The sequence below is a fragment of the Corythoichthys intestinalis genome, chromosome 18, assembly GCF_030265065.1.
Source record: "Corythoichthys intestinalis isolate RoL2023-P3 chromosome 18, ASM3026506v1, whole genome shotgun sequence".
In the NCBI taxonomy this organism is placed as follows: domain Eukaryota; kingdom Metazoa; phylum Chordata; class Actinopteri; order Syngnathiformes; family Syngnathidae; genus Corythoichthys; species Corythoichthys intestinalis.
The window spans coordinates 37,586,903-37,612,408 of NC_080412.1; the positions used below are offsets into that span (position 1 = coordinate 37,586,903).

The 25,506-nt window shown below is 38.6% G+C and overlaps 1 protein-coding gene and 1 long non-coding RNA gene across 2 annotated transcripts in view; one reads left to right on the top strand and one right to left on the bottom strand.

The window, feature by feature from the left end:
• On the bottom strand, nucleotides 1-25,200 carry slc22a6l (solute carrier family 22 member 6, like). Its single transcript, XM_057821427.1, has 11 exons — nucleotides 24,986-25,200; nucleotides 17,399-17,866; nucleotides 17,235-17,338; nucleotides 16,970-17,124; nucleotides 16,722-16,890; nucleotides 10,850-10,973; nucleotides 10,648-10,763; nucleotides 10,367-10,581; nucleotides 8,059-8,167; nucleotides 2,987-3,190; nucleotides 1-1,335 (listed from the first exon to the last, which is right to left on the bottom strand). The coding sequence occupies exons 2-11, from the start codon at nucleotides 17,795-17,797 to the stop codon at nucleotides 1,248-1,250; spliced, it is 1,683 nt and encodes a 560-aa protein (XP_057677410.1). The 5' UTR covers nucleotides 17,798-17,866; nucleotides 24,986-25,200; the 3' UTR covers nucleotides 1-1,247.
• Nucleotides 1-25,506, top strand: part of LOC130906797 (uncharacterized) — an 85,450-nt gene that overhangs the window by 3,162 nt on the left and 56,782 nt on the right. Inside the window, exon 2 of the long non-coding RNA XR_009061367.1 lies at nucleotides 3,015-3,104. This is a non-coding gene — a long non-coding RNA (uncharacterized LOC130906797). The remainder of the gene's footprint in view (nucleotides 1-3,014; nucleotides 3,105-25,506) is intronic.

Sequence of the window (25,506 nt, forward strand, 5' to 3'; positions counted from 1 at the left end):
ACAAAGACGCTTCACAAGACACAAAGAATCACAGTACGAAAAAAAGGTATTAAAAGGATAAAAAATTAAAAGCACAATAAAAAGTAAAAATATGACAGCTAGGGGTTATGGTGGGTAAGAAAGAGTGAACAGGTGTGTTTTCAGTCCAGATTTGAAAAGTGATAGAGTAGATATGCTGCGGAGATCACGGGGTAGAGAGTTCCAGAGCTGGGGGGCGCAATGACTAAAAGCTCTGGAACCAAAGATGGAGAGGCGGACACGGGGGACGGAGAGGGGAAGAATAGTGGTAGAGCGAAGTGAACGGGTTGGATTGTTTCGACGAAGAAGATCGCAAAGGTAGGGAGGGGCCAGGGCATGGAGTATTTTGAAGGTGATGATGAATTCTTCTACAATTTAGGTGCGTTCAAAGTACTCTCAGCAATTACATTTTAGCAAGTGATCACTCCCAAAATAATGAATTGGACAGATCAAAAAAATATAATACAATTCCTGACACTGGAGTACACAGAGAAGAACAAGAAAATTATCATCACTTTGAACATGCTTTTTAATCTCGCTTCAATCAAACCTCTCATCTCCCACACTCTTATGTTGTCTTCCGTTAGCGACAGTACCTCGACCAATGACATGAGTTGGATTTTAGACTGTTATTGTTCCGGTAGCTCCTTGGTCAAAAAGCAGTAGGCTATAGGTGGGGCAATGCATTTCCCTGCATATTTTTGTAAAGCACCATACCAGTATTGGTTCATTCTACAAGCAAGACTCAAGTTTGATGATAAGGGACAAAGCGCGTCCCTTGAAAGCTCCATAAGGGACGCGTACTTTTGTTTCAGAATGCCGAACGTTTTCATTTTTCAAGGGACAGTTGGCAACCCTAGTGGTCAGTGTTCATTGAAACTGCTCAAAAAAACGTTGCGTCAAGCTTCCATCATGTACACATAGTAGAGTATGTACAATATAAAACAATCAACAGCATCATATGTGCTGCAAAAAGGATTTTTAGTACATAATTTTTTATGATGATTGTATAAAACATTGGTTCCCCAGCATCACATAAGCCCTCGATGCTACAGTAAAACAAATGTTTAAGATTGTTTTCACAATTGACATTATCTATAACCATCATCTGGCGATGAAGATAAAGTAAAATCACTGCAAAAAAAAAAAAATACTGCAAAAACAGCAGTATCCACTCAATTTCTATTAACATGTCAGTTAATCAGTACAGTACTACAATTTCATTGCTTTCACACAACCGGCTTCAGGAGGTTTGCCTGCGTGTCTTGTAGAATGGCTGCTTCCTTTGATGTCTTTTTGGAGACTTTTCCAGAGCCCCTGTAATGAAAGCAAATGGGGGTGTGAGAATATATCAAAAAGGTGATATATAGTGATACTTTGTAGCCCAAAAGGTTATCGATATGCTCCCACCAAGAATCGATATATCGTTTTTAAAAAGTTTCACTGTTTAAAAAAAAAAAACAACAAAAAAACAGGTTGCTACCAAAATCTTCCAGTAGAAAACCGTCTATGTTGACTCACTGGCTGCCAATGACGGCGCTAGACATCCAATTCATTTTGATTGGATTGGACGTTTAGCGCTGTCAATGGCACTGAAACCAGAACATTCAAAGTGAGTCTTTTGTGGGCATTTACAGGTTACTCCCTGTTCATTTTGGGGCATTTACAAACATTACATTAATTCCTGTTGATTTTGAGTTACTTCCAATTAATTTGGGGACATTCTTGAGTCCCTTCGTTTTCAGTAACCTAAAATCGACAGAAAGTGACCCTTAAATGCCACAAATCGACAGAAAGTGACCCGTAAATCATCCAAAAGCGACAGGAAGTGACAGAAAATGACCAATCACCAATATGAACCCAATTAATTGATAGGCTAAATGATCAATGCAAAATAAATCCATATTGACTGATACTAACTTTCATGTGTATTGGGTCAGGTGATACACCGTTCGATTCAAACCTTTGTTTTCAAAAACTACGAAAGAAACATTTTGAAAATTTAATAATAAATATCTGGATTTTATTAGCAAATTTAAAATTGCAATATTTGAACACAAGTTATATAAACATACACAAGAAATACAAACTTGTTAATCATCAATTACCTATCTATGGGGTAATCCTTAGTTCACTACATTTCTTACAGTTTAATTACGTTAAGAGTTGAAAACATACAGGAGGCTATTTCTCTAAACGCAGCTTCCTCCTCGAGTTTGAGAAATTCAAACAGATTAATGTTATGCTAACTCTGATGCAGGTCGGCATTTCAGTAGCAAAATTAGTGGTGTGTTCCCCACCTCCACAACATTGACTTCTTTTTACATATAGTGGCTGCTGCTGGCGGAAAAAAACTTCTAATATCCCTCTAATGGACTCTAATGGTCGGGTCAATTCTATCATTACAACATATGGGAAGACCATCTAAATGACCTTTTTAACTGAAGCCATAATACAATGCAAATAAGGTTGCTTAAAAGTTTGGTGGGGACAATTTCAGCATCCTGAAAAGTTGGTAGCGTTATGTCCCTATCGTCCTAATGCGAAACTATGCTCTTGCGTAAAATGCCCCAAAATGAACTCCTTGCCTGCTACTGACGGCCATAGACGTCCAATGCATTTGAACTGTGAGTATGGCGAATGTTCATTAGCTGCTATCCCTCCCACTCCAAATAGATTGGACGTCTAATAGTGATAAACACATTCCAATTCACAGCAGAAGGATGAAAATGGCTTGTTTTCCTTTTTCATTAGTTGTCTTTTCGAATATCCAATCCAAGAATTATTTCCTGATGCATGTGTCAATAATTGTTGTATAGCCTTATCGTGAGATCATCGTTATCATGAGCCTTTCATCGCAAATCGTAAGATGCCCAGACGTACCCACCAATCAATCAATGAATCATGATTTTCTTTAAGTTCACTGTGCAATTTTTTTCCTATTTTTCCAGCTGATTTGTTCTTTTACCTGTCCTCCACATCTTGTATTGTGTCAGGAAGTGGCGACCCAAGCGTTTCTGGGAGGAAAATGGCAGCCACGCCACTGATGATGGGCGCTCCCCCGTAGATCAAACCCGGCAGCCAAGGTATATAGTCACCACTAAGAAGCACCATGGGGGCCACCATCGCTCCCACGCGAGCCATCATCGATACCATTCCCATTCCGTTCTGACTAAGGTGCAAAAAATATCAAGTCAATATCATGGGTTGATGAGACCTAATCCCATCAGCATCATGGTCACATTGTTAAATATTTGCTCCTCACTTGACCTCTGTTCAGGGGCGGATTCACCAGGGTGGCATGAGGGGGCACCTGCCACCCTAAAAGACAGGGTTGATTCAGATTGTAAATCTCACTTGGGCCCTTTTTGTCGTGTATAGATGTGATTTATTGGCAAACTCTGATTCAATATGTGTCCACATCTGCCATATGTCGACACGAGGGGTCAGTGTTGTTTTTGGCAGTCTTTTTTTCATTCTCCTCTTAGTCTTTTGGACGATAATACTTATTAGTTAGTCATATTTTAGTCATCTCAAAATGTTTCCAACTATTTCGAATGAACATTGACATACGAGCACATATGGTAGCGTCTGCAAGGACAACGCCAACTTGGCGATAACACATTCAGCAGGAAAACAGTACATTACTTTCAATTAATTATACCCACCAAGACGGCATGAGCTGTATGTTAAAAAAACAAACAAACAAACAAAAAAAAAAGCCATTAGCATTAGGTTTTGGGATCACGGTTTCGGTTTGGTTTCGGTTTGCGTTTTGCATTTTTTTTTTTTTTTTTTTTTTTTTAAACTGCCTTTATTTTGCTTTTTAAAAAAATGAAATAAACACTTAAAATGTAAACATTTTAGACTGTTAAAATGCCTCTTAGCTCTTTGGCAAGTGTAGTGACTGACTACTGAAATACACACACAGTAGTAAAAAAGTTACTTGGCAAAGTAACTGGTGATACCTTTCATGTTTTTTTTTTTTTCATTTAAAAAAAAAAAAAAAACAAAAACATTAACCTTTGCTATGTTTGGAGGTCATTTAATGTTGTGAATCAACCGATAAAGTTGATAAAATTGCTCCCGTTTTTGCCTTAGTTCCCTTCCGTCTACTTTTGACATGTGAAAATTTTATAACTGTTTCATCCTTTGAAGATAGACTCAAGTCAAGATTTTGCCGATTTAGGAGTATTTTGGATAAAACGTTGCTTAGGTTCGCTCGGAAGGTTTACTACAACAGAGCCTTTCTGAGAAGTATACTGCTCTAAAATGGCGGTTGTTTACTAACGCTACCGAGTGTCATTTCGCTTGTAGTTCTATATGCAAGAGATATCTAGGCGTAGATTGTATAATGTCGGCCACGGTCAAGAAATTGGAGCCACCTAGCCTAGCATCGCGTTTGCTACAGCGTCTCAACAAACACTCTTCCCTCTCCGTGTCTGACTTTTCTCATGTCATTCAAGTATTAACGAACATTGGCTCCTTGCAGAAACGGTGACCAAATCCGAACGGATGAAAAAAAAAACAAAAACGCAATGCACGAAAAACGTGCAGATTTTGAACGTAACGTTTAAAAACCAGTGCTCACGTGTACAAATTACGACGAGACCGTACAACTTGACAGGTATGAATTATAGTGGACCGTCACAGTTAGGTAGTAGCACTCTGTAGCACGGGACGTCCAACTATCAGCGGTCAGGGCGAAACTATGTGCTTTCGTGAAATCATCTTCAATGGCTTTGCGTGCCATTTCTTAAATGTCGGGGATTATGTTGTGGGCGAAATATGTCCGCGAGGGAACAATATAACGCGGGTCAAGCGTTGCAATTAAATTAACGAAGCCCGCATCTTCAACCGCGGAATATGGTTGCATGTCTTTTGCAATGCAAATCCCCACTGCGTGGGTTATTTTCTTGTGTTTTTCTGACCTGATATTGTAAGGCTTTTGGAACGCCTCTTCTATAGACCCGTGTGTTTTCACTGGTGTCATCTTCGGGGTTGTGCTGCTCTGAGAAAACGATGTCTGTGGGTGATGCCGGCTGAAGTGCTGACTGCTGAGTCATGTTAGAAGCCTTGCCGTTAGCATAGGGAACAAGTGCTGAGCAATGCTTGCAAATTGTTTTATGTTTTTTTCAATATTTTCTCTCCGTCTGCATTGTAGTCCACGGGGAAACCGAAATGTTGCCACACCGCAGATTTGAAAGAAGCCGGTGCTTCCTCAAAATTCGGTCTGTCGACTCCTCCGCTCGCCATTTGTTTTCTTTCTTGTTTCACTTTCACCTCGCTTGTAAGCGAGAGAGGGCGTTACTCGGCTTCTATTAGACAGGTGCTTGACAGCGATTGGACATTTACTCGTGGGGCGGGAATTTCTCCACAGCTGCTCTTCACGTCACACACAGGCACACAGAGTTTGACCAATTCATTCCACAAGCGTTCGGAATAAATTACTGTAATTGCAAAACCAAAAAGGCGCGGTTCATAAAGGCGTATTGAACCGAACAGGGCGAACCGTTCGGTTCGGTTTTGAACCGCGAACCGTTGCACTGCTAGTTAGCATTCGCCTAAGATTAATGCTACGAGTAGGCATGTGCCGGTTACTGGTTTCAAGGTTTACCACGGTATTTAAATTTCCCGGTTTCAAAACCACTAAAATTATCTGTCAAACCGTAATACGGTATTTGAAATATTTTATGTCCCAAAAATGCAGCGAGAAATGGAGTGGGAGCGCTCAACCCTCCCCCTCCGGTTGTTGCTATTTCTTTCAGTGACGCTACACTGTGCTATTGACTCAAGTTGAAACAATGGCTGAAGGTGGTGAGCTTTTTCTTGTCAAAAAAAAAAATTGTTTGTATGGGAGTATTTTGGCTACTGAAAAGAAGCAGACTGCTGCGGATTAGAGGAGGAAGGACATCCAACGTGCAAGACTTGCTTGCAGAGGCTGGCTGCAAGGGGGAGGGGGGCAACACCTTAAACTTGATTTCACATTTACGTGACCATCATCTGTCACTGTATACAAAATTGAAGGTGTCATTTACGTTTCCCATCAGCTACGAGTTATCTCCAGCGTGTTTAGTGTGTGTAGCAATGGTAAAACAAATACTAACTATATATAAATACTAAATTCGTAACTAGCTTGTTAACAAGGCAGATAATGTGGCAAGTTGGCATGACAAGACTGCTAACCGGGTTCCTCTCTACCATTAGCCAACTTTTCTAAAGTTTTCCGCGCTAGGGTACTTGCCAACAGTCCCGGATTTTGCGCTGCTGCTGACGGAACCAAGTTGAACTTCCTATATTGCGAGTTGCCCCGCACAATCGGGAGTGTTGGCAACCTCAATTCTTTCACCATTGTAAATATCTGTTCAAAATAACATTTTTATTATACAGCCTGCGGTGTTTTTTCTCTCTGGCGACTTTCTGTGTTGAGAGGGGGTGGGTGGCAGTGTGTATATAATGTGTAAATAATGATACGAGTCACACACTCTTGCTCTTCATTAATATTCAACTAATTATTAGTAGTAGTGGTATGCGTTTTACATAAAATCAATTTGATTATAAATTAAGTCAAGTTCTATACAACCAAAGTCATTATAAATTCAGGTTAATTTAACATATATACATATATATTTATTTTTCCTCATTATAAGGCATAAGTAGCTCTGACAGCAACAGAATATCAATATCAAAAGCTCCAGATCAGCCAACAGTTTGGGAAACTTTTGAAAAACAGGACAACTCTGCACCTTCATCCAAACATGCAAAAGACCTCAACAATGCTGTGGTATATTTCATAGCAAAAGACATGATGCCCTTTCAAACATTAGAGGAACCCGCATTTTTTAAACTGATTTTCAATGGAAATTTTTTTTTTTTTTTTTAACCCATACATCTCAAAATAACGCATTTTAGAGCTTTACTGTACGATTGCAATACCGTGAAACCGCAAAATTGTTTGCTGACAGTGATCGTACCGTCAAAATCTCATACCGACACATGCCTTGCTATGAGTTACATTTAGTGTGTGATGATCACTCAGCTCAGACCTTTGAAGGCTAAAGCAACATTTGTATATTCTCCCTGGTCAAGATAAGAGAACAAATCTTACGGTGTGTGTGACTTGAGACGCCACTGGTAAGTCGAGGGGAGTGCAGGATGCCACTAGTGACACAACCAAACACTTCTATGATGCTAACTACACATAAAATGTCAATCATTGTGAACATCTGACGGAAACTATTCCGCATTTTCGTCTCGTTCTCGTCTTGCCAAAAAATGCCATTTGTACCGTTATGTTTTAGTCACCCAAAACATGTTTTTAGCTCGTTATCGTCTCGTCATCATCATAAAAAAAAAAAAAAAAAAAAAAGGCTTTGTTGACGAAATATTTTCGTTATCGTCATCGTTGACAAACTCTGCTAGGGGTGTAACAATTATTCTATGGTGATCACTATATCGATTTATTAAGCATAACAATGTAATTCGATCAAAATGGAATATGATTATAATTTTGATGTACTTTTGTTTAAAAAAAAATATCGTTTGTCCCCAAAAATTCGATGATGTATTACACCATCATGAAATGTTTGCCACCCTCAAAACGTTCCTGTCCCCCCTCACCCCACCCTGTAAATATTTTTCTAGATCCGCCCGTCTCTGACCTTTAGTTGAGCACACACTGTCAATTTCAATCCTAAACAATTTCCATTCATTTTCTTCTCCTGATTCATGGGTTAAAAATTGTAATAAGCGAGGTACGCCAGGGACTGGACAGCCAATCAGCGGGGTTGCAAACTCAAGAGTTAGTCATCCCGTTGGAGCTATTTTACACTCTGTGTTGGACATGATATAGTTTGAAGCATTATGTAATCAGTCAGTGCAGCCTGTCAGTCCAATTATCCTGCACAAATAGTCAAGGAGAAAAGTGCTCGGCTGAGGTTCGGATTGTCTTAATGAGCTTAAGTTCCAGTGTACACGGGCAACATATAAACAAAGTTTTTCCGGCAAAGTCGCGTTTGACAGGAAGTCCCTCTGACTTACCGAATTATGGTGGGGAAGAGCTCTCCGGAGTAAAGGTAACAGCAGCTGAAGGAAGCAGCGAGGCAACCTTTACCCACGACAGCCAGAGAGGTGCGCAGCATCTGTTGGTCTGCCATGGAGTTATTTGGGGTTATTTGAGAGAGTGTCGAACGGCATTCCTATTAACAACAGCAGGCATCCAATCCAATTTGACTGTGAGAGGTTGAGCGCTGACATCCCTCCCAAATTGGTCGTCTATTACAGTGGTCAACGCTAAATTTATTGTGCAAGTTTTGTTAGCTGTTTATGATAATTTTAGTGTGCTAAATCCAAAAATCACATTGGTTTCGCTCAGTCAGGTCAACTTTCTGAACTATGTTAATGTCCTTGACTCTATGAAATGTCTATTACCGTATTAGCCCGAATATAAGACGGTGTTTTTTGTATTGAAATAAGACTGAAAAAGTTGGGGTCGTCTTATATTCACGGTCTAAACGTTATATCCATTCACGACGCTAGATGGCGCCAGATATCATTGAAGCGATGTTCTGTTATGACAGATCTCAGCTACTCTCAAGTTTAACCAGTTTGCATTATTTTATTAAAATGTTTTTCCTTATTCAGATTTGTTTCAAGAATACAGTTACAGTTGGACTTCACTTTGATGGTTAATGCAGTAATTGCAATTTTGTTTTATCACAATAGGTTGGTTTATTTAAATTTCAAAAAACAGAAGCATTCATTTACGAATGAGATTGCACTTTAGTTAACATATTTAAATGTTCAGATATTTGAATGAGGCAAAATAACATGCTTTTTCTATCAAATGTATTATCATTTGTTTCAGATGTACTGTAATTAGTTTCTGTATAAAAATTAATTTGGTGTTCAAAAAGTCTTTTTTCAAACTTGAGTCTTGGAAAAAGAGGGGGTCGTCTTATAATCAGGGCCGTCTTATATTCAGGCCAATATGGTATTTAGTTTACAAAATGTTCTCTTTTGTAATTTATGCTTTGTACTTTTCGATAAAGATTTATCTTTTTCAAAACCTGCTTTCAATGAAAAATATTAACGAAAACCAATTGATGATATCACGAAAATGTAATCGATTCGGTCATGGAATCAGATTTTACATTAAATTAGCGTAAAAATTTGACATGATTGAGTGACCATTGTAATTTTCAGATTCAGCAGAACAAATTTTCCCAAATTCAGTTGATTTTTGTTTTCCTTCTTCTGTAGACCAGTGTTATCATCAGTGGCAGCCAATCGCTTAAAATATTTTTTAAATCATGTTTTGGTATTTTTAAAGCAACACTTTGTAACTTTTCAGTTTTGGTCGATTTTAGGGACGCCGGTGGACAAAAGCGGTAGTGTTTTGCCTTAAGAAAGACTGCGTTTCCCATGAGGATCAGCGCTGCGTTTCCCATGAGGACCAGCACACACCGTACAGTGTCGTAAAATCATCAATCAATCAAAAATCAATCTGCCGGTCATATGCAGATGGATAAAACTACATTTCTGTTTTCAGCGGCTGTGCAAAGAATGAATAGTAATAAGGTAATGAATCCAGTTGTGGCTAAGAAATAGTATATGACGGTTAGCACCCGTGTGGCTAACCCCCGTCCCCACCCGAGTTTGGTTGGGGGGGGTGTCACGCCAGCGAGTGAAAGCCGTGCCAATGTTTATTCAGTATATCCTGGTGGCCTGCCTTTTTTCCTCCTCAGACAAAACTTTTTGACTCTTTTGTTGCTCTGCCATCTTTGCAAAATTAGCGCGATAGCGTTTGCATTTACATCAGTCTTTAAAACGAATGGGGGAAGTGACGTAGGACACAAAGCAGTCAGCACATTTGTAGTTTTTTTTTGTGTGGCAGGGTTCCTGCCACCCTCCTCAAAGTTAATTAGTGCCGGTGAAAACGATACAGACCCCCTCAAGATATAAAAGAGGTGTCCTTCATCTAGTTGTCAGTCGCCATATTATCACAAATGTTATGAAAATATTTTATAAAGGTTGAAAAGTTACCTAGTGTTGCTTTAAAATATTAAAACGTCTATTTTGGGAAGGAAAAAATAAAAGGTTTATTCTGTGATCTCTGACCATTTTACCTAAATTTGGGATGTGTCACCTGCAATAAATGGATTAGGGTTCAGGTTAGGGAAATAGTTGACTTTCTTTTCAATAACCAGCAGAGAGCGCAATTTATGCATCAATCAGAACCTAAACTCAAACAGGAAAAGCACTGTACTAAATTTAAATGATTTCTCAATCCATGTCCATCCTTAATTTTTGTTTCGTCGACACGAAAGCATACAATAGTATTTCATACCATGAGGTACAAAAAGGTTGATTAGCACCATGATTCCGGCAAGGATAAGTGCACCACTCTGGGATGGACGGCGTCCAATGAAACTCATGGTCACCGTAATGATGATCTTGGCCGGGATGTCCACAGCCCCAAAAATGACTTGGATTAAGTAGAAGTCCACGCCAAACTTCTGAAGGTCCATGGCTAGCCCGTAGTAGGCAAAGCTTGTTGATAGCCTGTGTAAAAAAAAAAAAAAAAAATGTTTATGAAATGTGGCAGTCATTGTGTAAGGGTTTACTCACCAGACAGCACTGAGGTAGATCGTCATCGATCGCATGGTGGGAGTGCGGAAAAGATCCAAGACGGAGTATGAGCCTTGTGAACATGTCATCTCTTTCTTCATGGACTCCTGCACCATCTTCATGCAAAGAAAAAACTCAAATTCAGCTGCTGAATTTAACACAAGATGAAATTGTAGTTAAGATCCTTAGCATGTCCACATACATTGATGTCGATTTTGTCTCCTTCCTCACGTCGACCGTTTATTTTTGCCACACTTTTGAGGTTCTTGACAGCTTGGTCATAGTTGTGGCTCAGGACTAGCCATCTTGAAGATTCATGAAACCACCTGTATGATTGCACATTATTTAACCGGTGTTTTTCAAACTTTTTTTAACCACAGCACACGTTTTTCACTAAAAGATCCTGAGTCACGCACCATCAAAAAAATGTGAAAATGAATGTCTTTAAACTATATTAATAATATTTCCACCAGTGTCACTGTTGTAGTTGCGCTAGCTAGCCACCGCTACCCCTAGCCCCTGTGCCACTCATACCTCTTCCGCAGCACTAAACAAATAATAAGCTACCTATTGACACCTACTTACCGTATTGGCCTGGATATAAGACCGTGTTTTTGCATTGAAATAACACTCTAAACTCATTCCAATTCAAAGCAGAAGGATGAAAATAGCTTATTTTTCTATTCATTAGTTATTTTGTAGAATATTCTAGAATGGTGTCCTGACCCGTGTATCGATAATTGTTGGATCACCACATCGTGACATCGTTATCATGAGCCTTCTAGCGCAAATCGTATCATATCTTGACGTGCCAAGAGGTTACAACAGGTCACCCACTGCCAACTACCGTATTGGCCCGCATATAAGACGGTGTTTTCTGCATTGAAATAAGACTGAAAAAGAGGGGGTCGTCTTATATTCGCGGTCCATTCACGTCGCTAGATGGCACCAGATACACTGCCTTGCAAAAGTATTCGGCCCCCTTGAATCTTGCAACCTTTCGCCACATTTCAGGCTTCAAACATAAAGATATGAAATTTAATTTTTTTGTCAAGAATCAACAACAAGTGGGACACAATCGTGAAGTGGAACAACATTTATTGGATAATTGAAACTTTTTTAACAAATAAAAAACTGAAAAGTGGGGCGTGCAATATTATTCGGCCCCTTTACTTTCAGTGCAGCAAACTCACTCCAGAAGTTCAGTGAGGATCTCTGAATGATCCAATGTTGTCCTAAATTACCGATGATGATAAATAGAATCCACCTGTGTGTAATCAAGTCTCCGTATAAATGCACCTGCTCTGTGATAGTCTCAGGGTTCTGTGTAAAGTGCACAGAGCATTATGAAAACCAAGGAACACTCCAGGCAGGTCCGAGATACTGTTGTGGAGAAGTTTAAAGCCAGATTTGGATACAAAAAGATTTCCCAAGCTTTAAACATCTCAAGGAGCACTGTGCAAGCCATCATATTGAAATGGAAGGAGCATCAGACCACTGCAAATCTACCAAGACCCGGCCGTCCTTCCAAACTTTCTTCTCAAACAAGGAGAAAACTGATCAGAGATGCAGCCAAGAGGCCCGTGATCACTCTGGATGAACTGCAGAGATCTACAGCTGAGGTGGGAGAGTCTGTCCATAGGACAACAATCAATCGTACACTGCACAAATCTGGCCTTTATGGAAGAGTGGCAAGAAGAAAGCCATTTCTCAAAGATATCCATAAAAAGTCTCGTTTAAAGTTTGCCACAAGCCACCTGGGAGACACACCAAACATGTGGAAGAAGGTGCTCTGGTCAGATGAAACCAAAATTGAACTTTTTGGCCACAATGCAAAACGATATGTTTGGCGTAAAAGCAACACAGCTCATCACCCTGAACACACCATCCCCACTGTCAAACATGGTGGTGGCAGCATCATGGTTTGGGCCTGCTTTTCTTCAGCAGGGACAGGGAAGATGGTTAAAATTGACGGGAAGATGGATGCAGCCAAATACAGGAACATTCTGGAAGAAAACCTGTTGGTATCTGCACAAGACCTGAGACTGGGACGGAGATTTATCTTCCAACAGGACAATGATCCAAAACATAAAGCCAAATCTACAATGGAATGGTTCAAAAATAAACGTATCCAGGTGTTAGAATGGCCAAGTCAAAGTCCAGACCTGAATCCAATCAAGAATCTGTGGAAAGAGCTGAAGACTGCTGTTCACAAACACTCTCCATCCAACCTCACTGAGCTCGAGCTGTTTTGCAAGGAAGAATGGGCAAGAATGTCAGTCTCTCGATGTGCAAAACTGATAGAAACATACCCCAAGCGACTTGCAGCTGTAATTGGGGCAAAAGGTGGCGCTACAAAGTATTAACGCAAGGGGGCCGAATAATATTGCACGCCCCACTTTTCAGTTTTTTATTTGTTAAAAAAGTTTAAATTATCCAATAAATGTTGTTCCACTTCATGATTGTGTCCCACTTGTTGTTGATTCTTGACAAAAAAAATAAATTTCATATCTTTATGTTTGAAGCCTGAAATGTGGCGAAAGGTTGCAAGATTCAAGGGGGCCGAATACTTTTGCAAGGCACTGTATTTATTTACATTTTAAGTTTTATTTTATATTTTATTTTTAGTATTTTATATACTCACAAGGTTTATTTACATTTCAAAAACCAGAAGCCATTCATTTACGAATGTGATTGCACTTTAGTTTACATATTTAAACGTTCAGATATTAGGATTTGAATGAGGCAAAATAACATGCTTTTTCTCTCAAATATATTGTTATAATCATTTGTTTCGAATGTACTGTAATTATTTTCTGTATAAAAATTAATTTGGTGTTCAAAAAGTCTTTTTTTCAAACTTGAGTCTTGAAAAAGAGGGGGTCGTCTTATACTCAGGGCCGTCTTATATTCGGGCCAATACGGTAGTTGGGAGCATATTGCCTGATTACCGACCGATATCGGATTTTGCGCATTCATTTCCAAATAAATTTTTACATCAATTAAGTGAAACTGGGTGATTTTCCACGGCACACCAGACACTATGCTATGTGGTTGAAAAACACTGATCTATACTTATACATGAATGGAACTTTGTCTGCGTGTGTGTTTGTTCCCTATGGACTTCGAAATGGCTGGTCGGATTTTAACGAAATTATACTCCGTTGTACTTTGTTTCTAAGAGTGTTCCTAGATGGGTTTGATCTCAGTAGGCCCCATTTATGCGCAAAATGAATTTGAAACTCCAAAAATTAGCATAGAAAGTCCCTGATTGTTGAGGCAACAGCGTCGTCTTTTGGGCAAAAGTGCAATTGCAAAGTCGCAGTTGGCTTTCAAACTTTACGGTCTCATGTATAAATTTAATTGTGCTGTGATGATACGTTGTGGCTTCTGAGTACTCCACAATAAGACACTGGATTTTAAACAAAATGTATAATTTACCAGAATATTACTAAGGGATTCATTTCTGCTTGATATTCATACTGTAGCAACTTAGTTATTATGTTACTCCCGAAATGGTTCATGGGTAATTGTGGCAACCATTACTGTGAGTAGTGGTTGCCGTTGTTATGTTCTGGTGATTTTAGTTCTACAAAGATGTCTCTTGGGGTTGTATGTGAAACATAAAAACTTTCTCATTATTCTCCACGTCACTCGTCATAACATTGTACACAGTGATGCAAATTAGCCCCTTTATGATGTTCTTCTACTATTACGTACTTATAGCTGCATCTGTAAAGAAAGTATGTTTTATCTGCCAATCGTTTGTATTGCCTTCATGTTACACAACGGAACAATGCCGAGCCATATTGCTAATCAAAATGAAAATATTAGGAGTGACTTGACAAAGATTTTGAGTTTTGATTCTCAATGTCATTAATTTATCGTTCAAGGCTGGACAATAAATTGACAACTAGGAAAATTATGAAGCAATTACATTTAAATACAAACTAAACATACCTTTTGTGCATTTACTGATATGACAATTATTGGCAGAAACGGAAAACGAGAAAACCGAGGATTAAAAAAAATATGTGGCGGAAAACACGGACAAGACTGAAAAAGCAGTTTCTGCTCTTGCACTCCTCTTTTAAAGAAACTGCTGTATTTTAAGCCAAAACAACTGTTGTGTTTAATAAAACAATATGTCTATACACTGCCATAGCAGATTCATGGCGCATTAAGCCCCCAAACTATTTTTTAATTTGTCTGTTTTACCCTGAAAACCTCCGTTTGCAGATGTCACACAACCACTTTTGTTTCAATCCAGCCATAAAACGAAGGTAATTAATTATATTATTCAAAATGTCTGTCGTTTTTAGCTTAAAATCATTAATTCAAGTCTCATATTTCGTTTAAAAAAAAAAAGACTTTCAAAAATTATTCACTCGCATATTTTAAACTTTCAAAAAATTCTGTCACAATGAAAAAATGACATCTGTAAAAAAGTCACGGATATCTACTATTTGTTACTGTCGCATTTTCTCCGATATGTCAGATGATGAATAATCGATCCAAACAAAAAAAATTGAAAATAAACGTTTAAAATGGTAAATATATGAAAAAGAAAATCTCGACCACTCCTTAATGTCTGCGATTTCTGTATCGCGTCCCTTGTTATATTACCATGTTTCACCCATAAAATCCCCAAAAAATCCAGCTGTGGCCCTTCACAGCTGTGTTTTGACACTCAGTGATACATGCGACATGGAGTTTTTGGATCGAAACAAGGGAAGTTCGCGATAATATCTCGTTAAAGTCGTGGCGTCTGTAATTCTGCTCTCGCGTGCTCTCACCTCCAGATAGGGTTTTGCTGTTTAAAAAACATTTTAAAAAAATAAAAATAAAAAAAATGCCCTCCTGTCCAAAATTTTTCTTCCCCCAGAAAAACTTTCCAATGATGTATCACACATGCATATCGGAAAATTTTGAAATTTGGCCAAATTGTGGGTCTCAGAGCGGAACTTCCAGTCACCTGACTGTTTTCCGCTATATATTTATAGTTTTTAGTAGGGTTGTTCTGATCATGTTTTTTTGCTCCCGATCGTTTTAGTTTGAGTATCTGCTGGTCCTGATATTTCCCGATCCGATTGCTTTTTTTTTTTTGCTCCCGATTCAATTCCAATCATTCCCGATAAATTTTCCCGATCATATACATATTGGCAATGCATTAAGAAAAAAATGAATAACACTCGGACGAATATATACATTCAACATACAGTACATACAGTAAGTACTGTATTTGTTATGACAATAAATCCTCAAGATGGCATTTACATCATTAACATTCTTTCTGTGAGAGGGATCCACGGATAGAAAGACTTGTAATTCTTAAAGGATAAATGTGACTTTGTATATTGTGACTCAATATTGCCATATAGTGTATTTGTTGAGCTTTCAGTAAATGATACTGTAGCCATTTAACTGTTTTGCCCAAATGCATGATGGGAAGTGCAACCATGACTGTGCGTAGTGGCACCAATTGATATATCTTCACTGCGTCGGGAAGTAACATAGGGTGTGAAGGAAAAGATAAACAACTACTGTTCTTCCTCGCATAGCTTCCCACGATATTTCTAATTGTTGAGAGAGGGATTTTAAGGCTTTTTAGCCTATGAAAAAGAGGCTCCAAAGACTGCCAAAATTCTCTCTACTCATTTTACGCTGCCTGTTAGCTCTATATATAGGTAAAACGGCGCCATTATAGATTGAACGCGACAATGCCTGAGTGGGTCGTGCAGCGCATGCCTTAATTGCATTAAATATTTTAACATGATTAATTAAAAAAAAAATTAATTACCGCCGTTTAAGCGATAAATTTGATAGCCCTACTTTAAGCCAAAACTAAAGAAACGATTTAATTGAAAAAATATATATATATATGTATATATATATATTAAAAAAAGGCATGTCCGATATTTTTTTGCCGATTCCGATACTTTGAAAATGACGTGATCGGACCCGATCGATCGGGACATCTTTAGTTTTTAGTATTGATATTTTTCACTAGCAGTCGACATGACTGCACTGCGTGCTAATAGTATGCGCATTAGTGCAACTTTGAAGAATCTCACCATGAGTAGATGAAGAAAAAATAGAAGGGTGAAGACGCAGCCAAGGTCAACCACCTCCAGTCACGAATAAAGTAAGCCATTCCCGCTTGAAGTAACTGTCCCAGTGTGTAAGAGTAACCTGTGAGCGTGCCAACAGCGGTCCGGACGCGGGTCGGGATCCACTCCACAACTTTTTCAAAGAAACAGAGAATTTTGCATGGCACTTTCGTATATACTTGAATTCTTCCCAGTCAAACAGAATAGTTTACTGAGCGAAAAGGTGTTGAGGCCCAGGCCTGATAGAGCCATTCCGCAACCAAAGCGGCACAGACAGAAGATGGAAAAGGACGTTGAGAACGCAGCACCCGTCCCGGCCACCGCCATCAGCAGGTGAGAAACAATCAAGAGGATCCGTCGTCCGTATCTGAGATCATAAAAAAAAGAGTCACTGTTGTGCATTACCTGCAATTTTCTCATACGGAACAGAAATGAATTGTCGCAATGTACAACGGCTCAGTTGAGATTCTTCTTTACTTGTCTGCAGGAGCTCCAAAGACGATGGATCCGACAAGAACACCTCCCATGTATATGGTTTGCCCCATTTGCTTCAAAGAGCGCAGATCGCACACCAAATCCCACTGAGCACAAAGTTCAAAATCTTGTCATCTCGCACGCTTGAGTGTGAAATAATGTCTTACCTCCGCTACGATACTCGAGGTCATCCCAGTCATATTATAGGACCATCCATCAGCACATCCCTGGACGCTTACTTCGGCATCAAATTCCTCCAGTTGCTCTCGTTTCAAAGTACCATTCTTGTCCAGGAGGTGCCACTGTGGAGAAACGTAGCGCTGGCAGCTCTGATGCTTGCCTGTTTGGTCCAAAGGCACCGTGACTGTTAGAATGTCTCGTGTGCTGAGTTGTTGCTTGGAGACGTTTGCATGTGCATTGCAGTAGTGAGGAGGCACGGCCGCCACAAAATTTTGCAGCAGGTTGTGACTGGCCATCAGTAGCACTGGGATACAGAGCAGGGTGACGTGAAGGATCTGGAAGCGGCCTGTGCTGCCCACCTGCTCCAGAAGGTCACCAAATGCCATTTTTTTTTCTCCACAAGCTACAGCACTGGGAGTTTATGTTGTTGTAGTGATGTACATTCCCCTCAGCACCTTTTGAACATAGGCGAAACCAGTCATTTTGTCGCATTTTATAATTTAAACTAGGGCTGTCAAAATTATCGCGTTAACGGGCGGTAATTAATTTTTTTAATCAATCACGTTAAAATATTTGACGCAAGTAACGCACATGCCCCGTTCAAACAGATTAAAATGACAGCAGAGTGCAATGTCCACTTGTTACTTGTGTTTTTGGGTGTTTTGTCGCCCTCTGCTGGCGCTTGGGTGCGACTGATTTTATGGGCTTAAGCACCCATGAGCATTGTGTAATTATTGACATCAACAATGGCGGGCTACTAGTCTATTTTTTAATTGAAAATTTTACAAATTTTATCAGAACGAAAACATTAAGAGGGGTTTTAATATAAAATTTGTACTAACATTATACTCTGCGGGTTATATAAGTTTGCTCTCCCAAGCTATTATGAAGAATACAGTTTTAGCTTATGTGCTTACTTATTTATTACCGGCAATTGCTCACATTCTGCTGATGAATAGATATACATACATATGTTGATTCATCACACAAGTTCTCAGTACTTTTCCACCAAGCTACTTCGAGTGCAAATGTGTGTTCAAAACAAAGTTATCTTGCTCGCTCAAGAGTGTGACTGTTAATTTAATCAATGAGTGTGACTGTTAATTTAATAAATGACTATAATAAGGAACTTGCCCGATCGAAACTGCCACGTTGGACAACAATGTTGTAACTATATTCTACCCAGCAACAAGCCCTTAATAAAAGTCAGCAGCGCGGGGAGCTCTGAGAGAGACTTTGATGAGACGCTCTTAGTCTAGTAGCCCGATCTCAGACCTCTCCCCAAACTGCAGCTTGGTAAAAGTCTCCTCTCTGACTCCTGCCTCCTTGTGTCCTGCCTTTGTCACCTCGCTCTGGGTCAACAGCTAAATTGAAGAAGGTATTTTAGACCCAACACTTATCTTTCCATTCCAATAATAATTTCCAGAAAAATATGGCATATTTTATAGATGGTTTGAATTGCGATTAATTACGATTGATTAATTTTTAAACTGCAATTAACCTGATTAAAAATTTTAATCGTATGACAGCCCTAATTTAAACCATATGCAGTATTTTTAAGGGGGCGGGTGCACCCTAAAGGTCACAAACAAATAAAAAATCCATTTATGAAAATGTGGTGAGAATTCATTCCAGTAGCAGATTTTTCTGAATCTTGTGTGATGGAAATTTGAGTCTAGACCAGTAATTCTTAATCTGGGTTCGATCGAACCCCAGGGGTTTGGGGTTCGGTGAAGTTTAAGAAACGCAGAGTCCTATTTTGTATGCTGACTAAATCTAGGCCAAGTGGCGTATTAGACCAGGTTTTGGACTGATTTGCCCTCAATTTAAAGGCTTTATTCCATTTTTTTTCAACTGCTAGCCCTCTCATAGACTTCAAAACTCTATTGACCTGACACTTCGTCATTCTTTGCGTCACTCCTTACCATAGGGGGATGAGCTTCATTTAGTATTAGTCATTCGAAGACAGCACACGCTCATGTCCAAGCCGGATTTAAGCTTGGATTTTTGAAGACGTACGAAAGCTGTACCACATACAAACAGGAAGGATTGTCTCAGGAGTGATTTGTTCGAGGATTCAAGGTAATTATTTTATTTTTTGTACTTGGCGTGTATTTTTAAAACGTTGTGAAAAAAAATCAATGGGCGTAATCAGCTACTACTGCATTGCCATCATAGTTCGCCATATTTACGCAAAATAAACGCTAACTGCAATTTTTTTGCTCTTAACCAAGAATCGAGACTGCCTTACGTCCATATCAAAGAATCTAAGAATTCGAAGATTTAAGCATTTATTCACAATAATTTTCGCCAGAAAAGCTCTGTTTACGTCAGACGGCCGCTAGCCTCATTCACTAACAGAGTAGCATTGTACTTCGACATATTTATGTAAAATAAACGCTAACTGCACGGTTTCTTTGCTTTTACCAAGAATCGAGACTGTTTTACGTCCATATCTATGAAGAATGTTTAAGTCAGGCAGCTGCTAGCCTCATTCACAACAACTATATAACTAACTACCATTGTATAATGACAATAAAGGGCTATTCTATTGTATAATAAATTCTATATGCAATCACAATTTATTAATAATCTATTTATAAATTATAATTCTGCATGTTTTCCTCAAGTATTAAGTATCTGATGTGAAGAGTGATTTATTATCTGTTAAAAAAAATTTAAGTTGCTATTTTGGGCAAAAACTTAATGTTAAATATTGCTATTGATCCTGAAAATATAGACCCTACCCACGTGACGTCACAACTCCGCTCTCCTGAATGGTACCGCCCAATTGTCCGTCAAAACATAGTGTTAACCTGTTACGGCTACGTACATTCCTCCTATTTACGGCGTGTTTTTCTGCTCCTTAACATTAATAATCAAAATGGTGCAGGCGTGTGTGGCTGTTGGTTGCACTAACAGAGAAGATGGAAGGAGAGACTTGAAGTTTTACCGTATTCCGAGGGATCCAAAGAGGAGAGCGAAATGGACGGCTGCAATTCGACGTGAAAACTGGGCACCAAAAAATCACCACAGACTATGTAGTAGTCATTTTATATCCAGTAAGATGCATTTAAGATATACTTAGAGGGTTTTGGGCTGACAAATAACCACAATTAAGATCATTGCTAGGCTAATCGCCGACAACATACACGTATGTATGTAGTACATGTAGTACAAACGACATGAAATACATTAGACTTGACAGTGGTTGTTAGCAATAACAAAAGATTTTGAATTGAAAATTTCGTAACTCACCTTTCCAAGCACAAGATAGATTCCTGCCAAATTTTCGTGGACGAGGACCTGTTTCACCCAACCAGCAACGAAGTATTTATAAGCCTCCAAGCTCTTGAAGTTTTTCAAATTTTCGTGAGAATAGGCTGATTTTGTGTGGACAAGATAATATCAGCGTAGCAGATGTCAGGCAGACAGGGCGAAGACAGTGGGTCGAAAAACATCGATTTGGGCATCAAATATGGATCTGGCGACTGTATAGAACGAAGCTTTTCCACATAATGCCCTTTATGCAACACATCCAGTGAGTTTACGGCATCAGAAAGCACCGGGTCTTCCATGAAATGCTTTTTAAATTCCTCGATCAATTGAAACCAATGCTAATACAGAGACAAAATGACGGACAAGTGGGCGGAACCATACAGCGAGCACGTGGTTTTGTGACGTCGGTGGGTAGGGTCTATAGGTGATTGTCTTTGCATTTGGTGATATTTGTGTATCTAGTGTAAAACCTGAGAATTTTATAGCTATTTTAAGTTTTGTTATACTTATATAAAAAATAATCTGTATTTTATAAGGGAACGACTTTGAATTTTTTGATGCCGCTACTCATGGAGACTCATATATACTGTAACTAAGGTAGGTGCTTGTTTTGGTTTTAGGTCAGTAGCAGCTTTGGTTTTGAAAATATTTGAACTTAAAGTTTTTGAAAATAGGCCCCCTACGGATCGGCCATGCACCCCGTGTCAAGTCAATATATCATGAAGTCTATGGGTCTATATAACGGGAGGAAAAATCTGTTTGCTCAGTGGAAGGCTGACTCACACTCAGTATGAGGAAGTAAAACAGACCTACAGGCAGCGGGAACTGCGTAGATAATTAAAAAAAAAAAAAAAAACCTTAGCGTCATTTTACGTCATGAAGATGTGATTCAAGGATGCGACAATAAAATGAGAATGTAGACATGAAAACAAACTGAACCATGTGTGTTTCATTTAATTTCATTAAAAATAAAATTTGTAGTAAATTAGAAATCGAGGAAATTTCAACAGGAATTCATTTAGATGTTAGCTTGCTAAGTTTTGAATTTGTTAAAAAATGGCTTGATAACAAAATTCCGAAGTTTTCGGTGAATGCATCTGTGAAACCCGGGTTCGGTACCTTTAGCAAGGTTAAGAACCACTGGTCTAGACCAATGTTCCCTCTAATTTTTCATGTGTCTGAGCAGACACACAAGCTCCTTGAGCACACTGAGGAACCACTGTGAGCAACATCAGCCACAGGCCATGAACTAACGAAAGTTGAAACCAGATGTGCCTGACAGGTGTGAGTGACACACGTTAAAGATCACATTTGACTGAGCAATACGATATTTGTTCAACCAATAGCAACAAATACAGGATGATATAGCCATATAAGGGCATGTCTTAGTGTTTGACCCATCTCAGGAATTAGAAGGATATAAAAGCAGGTTGCGCTCCCCATTTAGGGAGACGCTGTGTTACAGACATTGTCCTCTGTCATATTTTCTTCTTCAAACTAGGCATGTGGTGGTGTGAGATTCTGACGGTATGATAACCTTAAGCAAAAATTTCACGGTGTTACGGTACACAGTATTGTAATTACAGCTCTAAAATATTTTATTTTGAGATGTTTGGGTTAAAAAAAAAAACTTTTTTTTTTTCAATTGAACAGGATTTTTGGGGAATATAGTATAATGTTAAATAAAAAAATAAATAAATGAAATATTGTAAATACATTTAAATTGGCATGCTAATTAGCCATGTTATCTGCCTCATTATCAAGCCTATGTTATAGTGTGTTTTACACTGCTAGACACACTACACACACTGGAGTTGACTCTCGTAGCTAGTGGGAAACGCTCCTGACAGCGTTTACTAACCTTCAAGTTTGTATAAATTTGAAACCATATTAGAAATATTGCTTTCTCTGGTAGCCACCCCCCATAAACATTTTTTACATGTCGGTTGCTTTCCTGTACCTGTAGTATTGCCATACCAGTGCCTTTGTTTTCTACGATAGGGGAAAAAGTTCATGTGTTTAATTTCTTCCAGCCACCATGCAGCACAGCTGACTCACTGACACTGGGCAACAACTTGAAGGGAAGGGGCGAGCCCTACATTTTTGGGACATAAAAAATAGCTAACACCGTAGAGACGGTATGACGGGAAATTTTAGCAGTTTTGAAACCTTGATGTTTTCATATCATAGTATACCTTAGAACCGTTAACCGGCACATGCCTACTCCAAACTGCAGTTTGCCATAAAGAAATATCATCGTACAAAACCTTTCGTTGTCTTAGTTTCCCTGACAAGATGATCGAAATATGAAAAATGTCACAAAAATAATCACTCACATTTGATATTGTGTACCTAATTGAAAATGTAAAGAAGGAACAATGCACGGGTCAAAAGGTTAACTACCTTCTTGTCAATGGGGTTAATCAGTGGTATGTTTTTAAACGGTAGCAGTGTACAGTATGCTGACTCATTCAACATGAGTTTTGAGAATTTGATGGGTTAACCATATAAACAACTTTTTCAGATTAAAAGGTGTGCTTACATGTGCAAACAGATTTTCTCAGTTGTTTGTATTTGATTTGGCTGTGTTGTACATGCTGCATGCCACATCAAAGACATGGTATGCCGTTCTATATTGACAATATTTAACTTCTCTTGACTCTTGTTGGAAGTTAAGAACGTTAGCTAGAAGATTTTATATTTGACTCCTCAACAGATTACCGAAATTTTCGGACTATAAAGTGCACCTGACTATAAGCTGCCACCCACCAAATTTGACACAAAAACGGCATTTGTTCACAGATAAGCCGCAGCTGTCATCACTGTATCATGAGATATTTACACCAAAAGATATTAACCGATAAGCCATAAACCATCATAAGATTGCTATAAGACCAAATGAACCCCATGAAGCTTTGAACCCATTGGTTGCAAAGGTCCATTGCTTCATATGACCATCACTACTCCCTTGGGGGAGAAAGTCAACCTCTGCTGCCACCTGCTGACGACACTGTTGTCGTCCAACATGCCTCCTAGCGTGCATTGCAGCGCTACAGATGTAAAATTCAAATAAAAATTTATGTTCTGTGATAATTAATTCTTCAGTTACTCTCCTAGTTATTTTAATAATTGCTAGTTATGGTATTTGGTAACACTTTATTTGCCAGTGACACCATAAGACTGTCATAAGACCATCATAACGATGACAAGACAGTGCCATGAATGTTTATAACAGACTTCATCTGTGTCATCCGGCAAATTATCTATTTTGAATGGATGTAAAAGATCACAGCTGGATATCAATGGAGTTAGTGACATAATTTGACAATTAATGACATCTGCATTCATTAATGCCCATGATAGTGTCATGTCATAATTATGACAGTCTTATGGCAGTCTTATGACGCCGCTGTCAAATAAAGTGTTACCTATTTACTAGGGCTGTCAAAATTATCGCGTTAACGGGCGGTAATTAATTTTTAAAAATTAATCACTTTACAATATTTGACGCAATTAACGCACATGCCCTACTCAAACAGACAAAGATGACAGTACAGTGTAATGTTCGCTTGTTACTTGTTTTTTGGTGTTTGGCGCCCTCTGCTGGCGTTTTGGTCCAACTGATTTTATGGGTTAGTACCATGAGTGAGCATGGTGTAATTATTGACATCAACAATGGCGAGCTACTAGTTTTTTCTTTGATTGAAAATTTTACAAATTTTAATAAAACGAAAAAATTAAGAGGGGGTTTAATATAAAATTTCTATAACTTGTACTAACATTTATCTTTTAAGAACTACAAGTCTTTCTATCCATGGATTGCTTTAAGAGAATGTTAATAATGTTAATGCCAACTTGTTGATTTATTGTTATAATAAACAAATACAGTACTTATGTACCGTATGTTGAATGTATATATCGTTCTTGTGTCTTATCTTTCCATTCCAACAATAATTTACAAAAAAAATATGGCATATTTTTAGATGGTTTGAATTGCAATTAATTACGATTAATTAATTTTTAAGCTGTAATTAACTCGATTAAAATTTTTAATCGTTTGATAGCCCTACTATTAACCCAAATAAATCAACAAATAAGCCAGACTGGACTATAAACTGCAGAATTCAAAATGAGGGAAAAAGGAGTGGCTTATAGTCCAAAAATTACATTATCTTAATTTCCAATGTTTCCTGCACAAATTGAATCAAAAGCAGAACATTTGGAAATCAGTCAGCATCTTATAACAGATATTTATATATATTTTACCTTTGAGTCACCTCTGTATTTGCCCTTACCTGGAACATGAGATTGTAGTTTTCAGCGTGCACCACCTTTCTTTGAAATCTCTCAGAAGGCCGTTAACTCAATTAAAATTCTTTGAAAATGGGTAAAAAAAGTAGATGAAGTTGCAGCTGCATGGTCATGCAAGTCTCTGAAATTCCAGTGATTTTTCTGAACGTTGGATTATTGAAAGTTGTATTGAGCCGGCCGCACAAGGTATTAGTAACCCCACTCACTTAAACACAGAGTTCGAATACGGACTTTGCTGAATAGGATCAAAGTCTGGTCAGGCAAGGGAGCGAAAAGTGGGCAGAGACCTAAACTCAACTCATTTTCCCCCTCCCCGCTCAAATGTCTTACTTGGTCATTTGTTGTGTTACTTGTCATGACTTCTACCAATACAACAAAAGCATTTTGCTAATTTTTTGCAGAGCTAAATTTTCTTGATGCCAAAATAAAAACAAAACATTTGCAAATATGACTGTGAAAGAATATGCGTGGACAGAAACTTGCAATGTACATCTCTAATGTGGTA

Coding starts and splice junctions, on each gene's coding strand:
- slc22a6l (XM_057821427.1), bottom strand. CDS start 17,797: ATGGCATTTGGTGACCTTCTGGAGCAGGTGGGCAGCACAGGCCGCTTC. Junction 10,974..16,721: donor TTTTTCTTCATCTACTCATG/GTGAGATTCTTC, acceptor GCAATCATACAG/GTGGTTTCATGAATCTTCAA. Junction 3,191..8,058: donor CTCTTCCCCACCATAATTCG/GTAAGTCAGAGG, acceptor TTTGCACCTTAG/TCAGAACGGAATGGGAATGG.